Raw genomic sequence first — 12,215 nt, forward strand, 5'->3', positions numbered from 1 at the left:
ATTCCCTGCTATTCTTTTCTGGGGCCTTTCTTTTCTGTCCCTATTCTTTTCAGTTTGCGTTTCTTGATACATGAAATACATCAGTTTTAACTGGAAGAAGCCTAAACCAGGAAGCAACATCTGAAAGCAAAATTCTGAAATACAGAAGTATCAGAATTATCTCAAGTGAGAAGCACTTTGTTCTGCAATCAATTATTTCCATAGGAATTTTCATCAAGATCTCTCATTGCATGAAAAAATTGCTCGCTCTTGTTTTTATGTCAGAAAAGACTATTCCTATAAGGCAGACCTTCCCTTTTCAAAAACACTTGAATAAACTGTGTGTAATAGAGAATGTGATCCCATTTCTGTTCTGGCCTGAATTATTCATTACTGGATTACACAATTGCCAGTGTCATTCATATCCCTCAAGGCTATTTCTTTGCTAAGGGACACAGGTAGATGAGTTTTGCTTTGCCAAACCAAAGCAATTTGCTTTGTATCTGATGATGCCTGACATGACCACATCTAGGTAGAAATGGACAATTGCTCTTCTCATTCTAAACGTGGGAATACAGCAGTACTCACAGTCAGGGAATCTCCCAGTGCTCCTATAACCTTGATGTCAGCAGGTTGTAGCTCATGTACTAAAACATAGTAGGAGAAAAAAGCATGATTATTGATAACCGGCACAAAATACTGTTTAACAGAATGAAGATACAAGTCTATGGTTCCAACTTGAAGGTATTTTTATGGACTTTTAGGGGGAATGAGTCTCAAGTTCTATGCATCAGCTAGGCAAAAAGTGTAACTTCTTGCCTTTGCTTGCAAAAGTGTACTCGACTAACAAGGAAATAAATGGACCTTAAAACAGCTTAGGAAAAAGTGAAAAGACATTAGATATGTTTAGGGATGCATGCATTCAATCTCTTTTAATTGGTTTTCAGGTTTGGGTCATAGATCAATATTTCCCATTAGCAATCTGCCCGTAAAGCCTTCCAACTACACACAGTGCGCCTGCTGCGCTGCTTGTCACAGTAGGCTCACCAGGTAGGTCAAAACTGTTGAGTCACTAACATGCCACAGCAGTTTTAATCTGCCACGTTGCTGTATATGATATATGTATATGATAAATGTGGTCTTATTTATACAGAGAGCACATCTGCTGCGTTGCAGAACTTGCTGTGTATGGCAAGATAGACTTTCTTCCTTTGCTGCTAAATATATCAGCTTTTATTGTTTCCTTTCCATCTAGGATTTGCAATTTCAAGATCTTATTGTTTCTAAAAACAAAAGGTGAAATCTTTCCTATTTGTGATTTTAGCTTACAAGTGCTTTCTCACCTGATGTTGGGACAGGACTGGATGGAGCCTGTTCAGAACATGACAGGTCACTGCCCCAATTCTGAAATGGCAAGTTAAAAAATTGGTTCACCTTGTGGTTAGAAGATAATACGGAATTCAGACATGCTACAGCAAAGGGCAAAACCAAGTTAAGACACAGATCCTAATTTGGTGCCTATACAGCTCAACAGCCCCTTCCTCTTCTTTGTGGAACACTGTCCAAACATTAATTACTTTTGGTGAAATTATCTAGGCAAAGCATACAATTTTTCCAAAGGCAAAGCATTTCATCTAGAAATATTGCTTAGACAAGTTTCCATAGGGAGGATAATTTTTTTTCCTCTCCTTTACAGCCTGGAGATTTTGTCCATGACCTAGAAGGTAGAGTCTCCAGGTTTGAAGTACTGCTCTGACTCAAGAGACATCAGATGTAAAACCAAAAAAAAAAAAAAAAAAAATCAACAATAAAATTCTCTGCAAAGTTAAAATACTATATTAATGTATTATATTTTTATTATTTCTCCATGTACCTCACTAGAAACCTATTACTTTCCTAGAAACTTTCAAAAAGCACTTGCTTTCACTGAATATAAAATTTTAAAACATTTTGAAGCTTCAGAACTTTCAGTAAAGAGAACTATCAGCCTCTCAATAATTGGACTTTACCATACATTTGCAGGTGACATAATAGCTACTATGTTTACTCCACCAACTGAGGAATTTGAGTCAACCACACATTGCAGAACATTCACCAGCAGAGATAACTGATCAATGTGCCACCCACGTTCTTTGGTAGTGAGCAAAAATATTAGCTAAGAAGGCAGCAAGGAAAAAATTGTACTTGTTGTAATGGGCAGTCCCTGTACTAGCAATGACATTTGCTTACACTGATCTAAGAGCCGGCCCTGCTTGGAGTGGGAGGTTGGACTAGGGATGTCCTGAGGTCCCTTCCAAACCCAATTATTCTACGATTGCACAACTATACCATTCCGAGAAGAACTATATGGACCAATGGTCTTCAGAAAGCATGGTTAGTGTTAAAAAAACATCAAGACAAATTCATCTGTTCTTGTAAAAAAAAAAAATGAATGTAATAGGCTCTACTATCAGCCATCTAGTTAAAGGCTGGTTGCAGATCCTCGAAAGGACAGCTGGGCTTATTTTTAGATCAGAGAGGAAACTGTTCCTTTACTCTCCCTGCTGTTTCTTTCCTTTACCCTATTCACTTCAAAAGCTATTGCTGTTGAGATTCAGTGGAAGTGCAAGAATTACCCATTAAAAGTATAACTCTAGCTTTACAGATAAAACTCCGATTTCGATATTGAAAACTATGGCTTGCTGAAACAATAACGGTTGTTGCTCTTTGTAACCCTGAAGGCACACAGAGATTTTCATAATTCGGCTAGGCGTGAGGACCCCCAGAATGCCGAACTAGCCCAGCCCATTTTGATTGCCATCTCCAACCACTCTTAGTCTGCATGCCTGCAGCCATTTGTCAGGAGCAAATAACTGCCCCATTTCCTCAAATCCTACACCAAGTTTGTTTCTGCAGTTTGTTTAATCTACCTTGTGGCAGTTCCTTAGTCATGGTGGAAAGTGAATCCCTTTGAAAATGGATTCCTATCACCTTTGTATCTGGCCACCTATTCAATATGTAAAGGTGACTGCCCTCTACGGGTTAAACTTACTTGAGTGCATGGAAGTACAGTGGCTCAAGAAGAGAATATGTAAGCCTTTTTCAGATCATTTGGGGGCTCAGGGTTCTAAGTTATCTTCTCCCTATTGCGAGGGACTTGCTATCTGAATTCATGATGCATCCCAGGTGACTTACTGCTGAGCAGTTTTGCTACAATTGCAGCAATTAATACAATTTATTTTGTTCAGCTTTTAGGAAGAGTTTAATATTTGTTTACACAGGAAAAAATGCAATGCAAGAGAGACTTCCCTTTCTGAAAACTGGTGATAACTTATCATCTCATCTATAAATTCAGGATGATGCACGAACAGTCATCAGATACAGCTCTGCATAGTTTGCCTAAAATGCAGCAAAAGATGAAACAATTACCTCTACTGGCTCATTAGTGGGCTCCACAGGTAGATAGTTGCTATTCTTGTATGTTGCCAGGAATGAGTTGTTCTGGAGAAAGAGAAGTACGAAAGTAAGAGAAAATAGACAATAAACACATGGCACAGATGATAGCAAGGGATAGCAAGACATCATATCACCAAGAAAGTAATTGCCTAAGCTGCAAAATGGAGATCTGGATTTTGAAACCGTACTCCTTCCTTAAAATTCAAAAGTAAGATTTGTATTTAGCACCTTATGGCAAAAATTACATATGCCAGACCCTGATTACAGTTTAATATTTTCCTCTCCTAACCTTCCACAAATTACTTAGACTTTATTAGATGTTTAGTTCTTTCAAAAGACACTGATGTAAAGTCTAGAGAAACCTGGGCAGATCTTCCTGTGTCAGCAGAAGGAGATGAAAGATTGGTTACTGAGAGGATCACTCTTCCGCCCATGAGAGGCTGCATGGTTATTTTTGTCCCCTACTAATGCCAGGAGTACACGCACATTGTATAGGCTAAAAAAATTCACTGGGATGCCCACTTATCTCAAATAAGAGCAATTCCAGTATCTGCATGAGGAGGTCTTACAAAGCACTAAATTCAGAAGGCATGTGTAATTGATCAGAAGACCCACTGATCTTTTATTTGCAAGGTTTTATCCTACTTTAAGTTGCTTCAATACAAATAACTTTCCTTGGTTTACAATCTGGCACACCTGGTATTTCCATGGACATGACTACCTGAAGTAAGATTTGAAAACTGTAGTAAGAAACCATGGGAACAATAAATGGAATTTGTGGGTGTCAGAATCTGAAATAATTTACTACTCCCTTTAGTAACACAGAAGGTGAAATCCCCTAGAAACAGTCTATTTATTCCTTTGTAGCACTGTTTCATAGTCTACCCCAGAGCTTTCTCAGCAGGGAAAGCTACTGACATTGCTATCAATGACTTTTCCAAAGCAGTGTGGGCTTACTGTTTCTGAAAACAATGGCCATATATTTTTTGCAGGGGATATAAAACTTTTCTATGCCTGCTTCTGAAAAGCAACATCTTTGAATAAGAGTGGATGAAGGAAAGGAAGTATAAAATCCACGTTATGTGGCACTAAAGAAGTTGCTAAATTAATTTAAGCTGCCTGGGTAAAATGAAGTATTAGCAAGTTAAGTGAATCTGAGGACTTTTGAAACATGCTGTTTAATAACTCAGCAGATCTTCCTTTTCTGACAAGATGGATACGATATGGACAAAATCCTCCTGTATGACTGGAATGACTGTCTCCAGACCTGAGAGAACAACTCAGCTCCCTGATCTGTGCAGTTCTTTGGCCTCCCCATTGAAACTGCTGAAGAAAGGGAGCCAATTATTGCTGACTGCAGCAGCCATTTCCACGTGCTGATACCTAGCAACTGTACTGCAAGTTCAGCAGCTTGTTTTATAACTGTAGAAGCAGCTTCCAAAGAGTCTGAAGTACCTCTGTTATGGATCAGGTCAGGAAAACCAACCTGCCACTAAATCAAAAGATAACAGACACCAGAGTTTTCAGAGACACTGTGGTGCCCAAACCCCATTGATTCTGATGGGAAAGTTAATGCAGCATATTCTGTTATTTGCTGCTTGAGCTGCCTCTATACTTCACAAACATCACAAAACCCAACCTCTGCTACAACTGAAAACACACAAATCAGCATGTTGTCAATCAGCATTCATTGCACAGTAAAAGCCAGGGGACACCAGAGCAGGTGTATGAGAGAACCTGCTCACTCAGAGGTAAGCAGAGAACAAAAGTTTTCAGTGAACTTCTTTTAGACATACTGAACCCCTGCTCTCTGCAGCAGGCGCGAGCATGTACAGCCACCTGATACCCAATCTCCACAACGTGGGTATATTTACCTGAGTTGGACAGGCGAGCACAATGTCAGCTGTGAAATCAAAAGAGTCAGCTTTCTGGTCTACAGGCTGGAACTAGAAAGGAAAACAAAAAACCCGATTTTGTAACCATTCCAGCTCATCTTACATTCGTATAACAATTCTAATCCAAATGAATCTAAATACACCTTTCAAATTTATATAAAGCTGCCTGTATTTACAGACCTTGATTTACCCACTGCTGAAATGCATCTATTTCTCAGAAAGAACATGGCAACTGCGTAACAAAACAGCAACTCTAGAAAGAAGCTTAAAATGGCAAGTGGAAAGCTACACTGGATCAGTTTGAACTCCTGGAGGATTTTGGCAGGCACATGAAGTACCTTGGAATTTCGCCAGAAAGCAAGGTCATAAACTCTCTTCTCTTGCATAAAAGACAAGACACTAAGAGTCCCTCAACTTTTATAGCTAGCTGCATGATGGCGTCTCCAACAAAAGGCTGTTTATGCATAGAAGATCAAATGAAATTTAATTAGAGGTACTGCTTGAGGATTGCAAGCAATCATGTCAGCTGTTAAGACATTACCCCGAAGTACATAAGAAGTTACCATCCAGGATCTGAGATACCGCCTCTGACTAGATGCGTACTCCTACTGCATTGCAATGCTAAGTAAAATGAGTTTGCTTAAGGAACCTTTAATGATGCACTTCTATTGAGCTTTACTCATTTCCAAAGGTAGTAAACCAAAACTGAATTAAAGCCACTTTAATTCCTAATGAGACATTCACAAAATGTGGATTTAAAACAAACTTCTAAGTAATCCATTTTAAATTGACATATGCAGTTACAGTTCTTCTTTATTTGGTGGTTTCCCACATCAGCGCACAGAAACATCATCTTTATTGAATACTGTCCCGCCTTTCATGACAATAGGTGAAGTAGACTTGCTCAGCTGACATAACGAATGACTGGGATCACGCACTTACAGTGCCCCGCTCCTCCCCACACACTTTGAAAACCGAGAGATTCTAGGCTGAGAGCAGCGCCAGAAATTTGAGGGTATCTAACTAGTAAAGAAGAAACAAACACAAGGTCCAGCGTTAACCAGGCCCTTATTGCAACTGCAATATCTTTATTACAGAGATTATTTTAATGGTAGTCAGGTCTAGGTAAAGACCACATTATATGCAGACCCTGTCACCTTACCACAGCATTCCAGAGAGCCTTGGCAAGCTGAGAATGGCCTTTCTGGCTTGGATGGAAGCAGTCAGGTGAAAAGTAGGAGATATCTGGATGCCCATCCTACAAACAAAAGTGTAAAAGACATCTGAGCGCAGAAGAATCCACACCTCCAACTCAGGGTTGCTGAGGCCAAATCAGAGCCAGTAATGGGAGGTTCATGCTACTTGTTCTTGCTGCTGTAATGTGGAAAGTCTCATGACTACCTGGTGACACAACAAAGTGTACTACTGGAGATCCATGAGCTACTAGATACACTTAACTAGAGGTGCTTATGTGCATCCAAGGGCAGATCCACCCAGAAGTAGCAGAACCACCATTTTCAATTATGTGTGTAGTCTGTCTTTGGGTTCTGCAATAAAGATGAGTTCCTCTCCTTGGCACGTTATCAGAACTGGCACCACAGGCACCACTGTGCTCTGCAGTACCTTTGCATGGTAACGAGCATGTTATGGATGCTTTAGCAGAAGGAAGAGAGCCTATCTGCTTTTTCACAGCTGTGTCAGTTCTGCAAGTTTGAAAGGAACAAGAAGCAAGTAAGTGTTCAAGCAAAAGCAGCCGGGCTAACCGAGTACACCAGTACAGTCTCCTTTCTGAGCAAAGGTGTACTTTAATACAGATACTGGAGCATCTGAAGGAAAAGGAGTTTGGAAATTTAAATATCTTGGCTTTCATGTGAGTACTGAGATGAGAAAAAGTTTACATCACAGGTGACTGAAACAGCAGGGTTTTTTTGGTCAGAGCAGTCCTTCCTCAAAACTTGAGGAGGTTTTGAGTCAGTGTGTTTGGGCTAGCTTATTAGAAGACTGCTACCAACATTTGCAATCGATATCTGATCTTTTGCCAAGTTTAGAGGCAGAGTTTTCAGTTCAGGAACATTCAAATGTTGTGTGAGATACAAAAAAAACCAGTATCTCGAGCTTTTTTAAAATCTGAACTAATGCTTGTGAGACTATAAAAAGGTTCAGAAATATTTTGCTTCTGTTTTTGCTTCTGTTTTCACTTCTGTGTTCCCTACCTCAGTACCAAAACCCCTAGCGATGACTTTTCACATAAACGAGGTTCACAAACAAACAAAAAACCAAAACAACAACAAAAATAAATATCAAAGCCTGTTTTTTCCTGTGAAGCTTTCAGTCAGTTTTCCATATTTGTCTGTAGCAGCACCTGAACTTTTCAAAGTTACCACCAGCTATTGCCAGCATTTTCAGGATCACTCTGGTTCAATTATACCAGAGCAATCCCTGCTTAATATTTTACCCCATCTGCTCTTAGTTCCAGGTGAGATGAGGAAGTGTAGATGCATGTGACAACTAGAAAATGGAGTTTCAGGAAGGTTTGGGTCATTCCCTAGATTTATAGTTTACTGAGACTTACCATTCGAGGTACTGAAATATAATTGTCAATAACAAGAAAAAGGGCTTGCTACATAAAACTGCTGTTTCCACCACATCATATGCAAACTTCTCTTTCTGTCAGACACAGAAGAATGAGTTATGGAACATGAAGAGGAGGTGGTGCTGTAGTCTCCAGTGAGCAAAACAGCTATGTTGCTTTAAGAACTGTAACTTAATATCTGTATCTTTTATTAATCACGTTATATTTTCAGAAAGAAAATTATTTATGTACCCTTGAGAACATACACAAACCAACCTCTTAATTCAGGGTTTGATTCTTTTTCCAAAACAGTAATTCATTTCAACAGCACTTTATGTAAAACAAAGAACTGCTAACTATATAAAGAAATCTGGTGTACTATACCAAAAAGCAAAAAGTTCTAAGAAAAGCACAGAACAAGCTGAAGCTGTTTTTCAGATAGTCTCTAAAGACTAGATACCCACACGTAGTCCTTCACATGCAGAAGTCTCTTTAGACCATACCTGACCAACGGGAATCTTGGGATTTTGCAGGAAAGGCTGGATGATCACTGAGAAATTTTCATGAGTATCGTATCTGCCAGACTCCACTAGTCTCCGAATGCCAAGCTGCAAGAAACAAAAAAGCAACCACCAATAACCCATCAACATTTCTGCATCATAACTAGGTTTTTTTGGGTTTGGCTTGTTTTTTGTTTTTTGTTTTTGAGACCCCAAGAATCAGAAGGAAACTTTTTCTTCTTAACTGAAATAGCTGTTGTCAAAAGGTGTCTTACAAAGTGGCTGACGAGGCTGGAAGACAATACTACAACTGTCTGTGGGGACAGGATTTTGGTGACTAAACTCCCATCTATCCATTGTTTTGGTTAGAAAACAAAATTTTTCTGAAGAGCTTTGCTGCATTGTTTTATTCATATAGTGTTTTGGGTAGCATCAAATTACCTCCTGCTTAGCTCATGGGCCCATTTGGGTAAAATATTGCTATGATATGTTGCTTGGTAATCAAGAGCTCACCTCAACTGGAGATAAAGTAACTGCACCACTCTTGATAAACATACCTGGTAATCTCTGGTGACTTGCCTCACCATCGTGAGATTTGGTGAGTTTTCTTCTCCTGTGAGAACACAACTACACAGATAACTGTGGGAGAGGTTAGAGGAGTAAAAAAGAATAGAGAGAGTTAGACATCTGAGAATGCAGAAGTCAGCCTTTGCCACCCAACCCCTTTGGACATGGGAGGAATAAGGAAACCTGTACAGTTCTATTTCTGTGAAAATGTCTTATCGTCCTTGCCATCATTTCAACCCTTAGTCTTATTTTCTGCCTCATATGAATGATACTACTTTAAAACAGTTTGGTTTCACCCTCGAGAATATCAAAGTGATGTACTCTGTACTATGATAGTTTGTCCCATTCATTACACACCAGGATCAAAAGACCCTGCAGCCTGATAGAGGTGCATGCCAGTCCCGCTGGAACTAGAAAACAGATCTTTGAAATGTACTGGCTGCATTACCTCTGAGCTAATACCTTTCCAATTAACAATTCCTTTTGCATTCCCAAAACACAGAAATTGTCCCTGTATGGAGGGTCATGAAGGAATGCAAATTTCCCATTGCAATAAAGCCTCTGAAACAGGGGAAACCTGTCTATTTGACTACTCTGCAAATACTCCACATTCCCTCAAGAGGCCTGAAAATCCAAATGCTTGTGGACTTCAACCCCACCTTGAGGAACCCCTTATCAATAACTTTAACTCGAGCTCATTGACCTGTACATTACGGAGCACAGGAAACCTTACAGTTCTAGGCCTGGACAAAACACACAGGTCCTCTGACAACATTTAGGTCAAAGCCAAGAGAAGGCAACACCAACAGGCAGGGTGATGTCAGCACTGCATGGGATGTGTGTAGGACTGCAGTGCTACCTTTGAACATCAGTTCAAATGATGAGAGAAGCATGGAATAAGAACATGCTTTATCATCACGGACAGTAAGCTCAGGTACAAAAGGAAGTCAAACAAGCCTTACTCTGCCATATAAGTGGGGCACTGAACTTGAGTATCCACAAACAACTGTCTCAGAGGGAGGAGGTCCATGACTTCAACCAGACTCACTAGAGCTTTCGGAACCTGAAAGGTACAACAGAGTTTAGCTTAGAAGGAACTGATTATGCAGCCCACAATGCAAGCCCACTTTTACCCCAAAGTCCAGCCATTTGAGACCCCTTCCCTTTCTCCATTGTTGGAAGTTGGCAGGGGGTGTGGGGGGGTAAGAAGTAACAAAAAACCCCACCAAACTCCCCCAACTCAGGTTTTGATTCTTTTCTAACACCATGGTCCAGTGTTACTGTCTGTCATTTCAGCCTGCATCTCACTACTTTCAGATAGACAAGACAAAAGAAAATGCTTTTGTAGAAGTCAACGAAATACGTTTGGTACCAGAACAGAAAAAAAACCCAACATCAAACAAACAGAAGAGCCAGCATCAGTCAGTCATGTACCAGTATGAGCTAGACGATTTCACAGCACTTGCCTGCTTGTGCAGAATATCAAGAGTTTCTTGAATCCTTCTGATGAAATTCACAGAAGAGTAGTGATCCTGATAGAAAGAGAAAAGATTACTGCTAAATGGAGAAACAAGGCATTTTGGTTGGGAGGCTGGAGAGTCACATTAATTCACTTCCTTTTCTGCCATACTCTGTGGTCAGTAGAATGTTCTTGCTTCTTTCCAGTGACAAGGGATTTCAATATCAGTTAATCTAAAATGTAGAAAGACTCGGTGAAATTTTGGATTTAAAATAAACCTTGTTGAGTAGTAGTATATTTAATCCAAATCCACTGGGTCCTTCGTGTAAAGATGCAGGAAGGAACCTAATCTGAACATATGCAGAACAGCATAAACCAAGCAGCCATAGGCGTGCTCGCAGCCACAGGCATTCTCACAGCCAGTTGATAAGCTCTCGTAAAATTAGGTGAAATCATTGCCAGTCAAGGTCATAGCTATAAATACAGCTATAAAACTTGGCAGCAGCAGCAAAGATGCCTAGCGAGGCTCCTGCAGAAGCAGCAAATTTCTCAAGCACAAGGGATTGCAGGAGAATTGAAAATGCTCACAAGAAGTTAGCTTATTAAAGGCAAGAGAGTAAAAGCTGGCAGAGAAAGGTGGCCTCTCCCTGCCACCTTCCCACTCAACTCCCATGATCTCCTTATGGCAGCCCTAAAGGCTTCTCCACAATCCAGAGAAGCATAAAATTCAAATTACATTGAGCACTGCAGCAACTTCCCTCATACATACCTCACCTGTTCCTAGCACCTCCCTACACTGTGAGTTATGAGGTGATGACAACTGTAGGACTGAACTAGTCGTAGTTCAAAGCAGTATAATTTTTTTCTTGGATGTCTAAAGAGTCAATGCTAGCAGTAGAGCAGTTACCACATGAAAGAAGTGAAGCTTTTCTTCCCTTCCATTTTTTGCTCATGGTCAAAAGACAGTGGTTCTTACCCTGGAGTAAACCAGAGATAACACAACCGTCCTACTCTGTTGCTGGTAACTGTTTTTATATCAGGACACTGTCAGCAGCAACCACCAGCAAAACCTACAGCAGCACATACAACTTGGGCTGTCTCTTTGAAGGCTCTAAGGATCCACGGATTTCCCTTGACATGTTTCTACACTGATATTACAGTCCCACGACAGTTTTAGTTAACCAGTTCTACTACTCACAGGGTCTTTACAGCAGTTGCACAGATCGTTGCCTCCAATATGCACCGTTATGAGCTTCCAGTCGGCACTGAAGTCAATTCTCTGTGCAATAAAAGGAAAATAACAAGCCTGAATTTCTTTGTCTTTGATACACATCTGGTGTCGTTGCAGGTGGATCTATTGTGTTTATTGTCATGCTGTAAGATTAAAGGAGTCACAGACAACTTACGGGATCAGTTTTCATTAGTCTCACGAGATTTCTTGCTTGGGCTGGTAAGTGCCTGTGAAGAAGGACAACAACTAGTGAGTGAACAAAACACCCTTACGGAGAGAACAGTATTAATGCTCTTCCTACGCCTTAAATCAAGTTGTCAGATAGCAGAAGGACTGAGTGAGGAGACAGTACAATCCTCATGTTGCCGTGGATTACACGTTCACATCTTTGCAGAAAGTCAACATCAAATTGACCCCGCATACTGATTTTACTCATGTTCAGTAATTAATCTGGAGCCATAAGTTCAGCTTCTGTTACAGTGGTTAGCACATAAACCAGCTGTTTAGAACTAGGCTGTTATCAATCTATTTCTCGTGGACTAAAACAAAAAAGGAATCCCAAGTCCCAATATTTAAC

General features: G+C 40.2%; 1 protein-coding gene across 1 annotated transcript in view; it reads right to left on the reverse strand.

The window, feature by feature from the left end:
* The window catches only part of PLB1 (phospholipase B1), an 84,622-nt gene that overhangs the window by 19,986 nt on the left and 52,421 nt on the right, over positions 1-12,215 (reverse strand). Inside the window, exons 36-46 of the mRNA XM_054195400.1 lie at positions 11,814-11,865; positions 11,606-11,686; positions 10,415-10,480; positions 9,911-10,011; positions 8,939-9,020; positions 8,385-8,489; positions 6,472-6,567; positions 5,289-5,360; positions 3,388-3,459; positions 1,323-1,383; positions 568-626 (exon numbers count right to left, since the gene is read on the reverse strand). Of these exons, the coding sequence (XP_054051375.1) occupies positions 568-626; positions 1,323-1,383; positions 3,388-3,459; positions 5,289-5,360; positions 6,472-6,567; positions 8,385-8,489; positions 8,939-9,020; positions 9,911-10,011; positions 10,415-10,480; positions 11,606-11,686; positions 11,814-11,865 (847 nt within the window). The remainder of the gene's footprint in view (positions 1-567; positions 627-1,322; positions 1,384-3,387; positions 3,460-5,288; positions 5,361-6,471; positions 6,568-8,384; positions 8,490-8,938; positions 9,021-9,910; positions 10,012-10,414; positions 10,481-11,605; positions 11,687-11,813; positions 11,866-12,215) is intronic.

This window comes from Rissa tridactyla, chromosome 3 (genome assembly GCF_028500815.1).
Source record: "Rissa tridactyla isolate bRisTri1 chromosome 3, bRisTri1.patW.cur.20221130, whole genome shotgun sequence".
Taxonomy (NCBI): domain Eukaryota; kingdom Metazoa; phylum Chordata; class Aves; order Charadriiformes; family Laridae; genus Rissa; species Rissa tridactyla.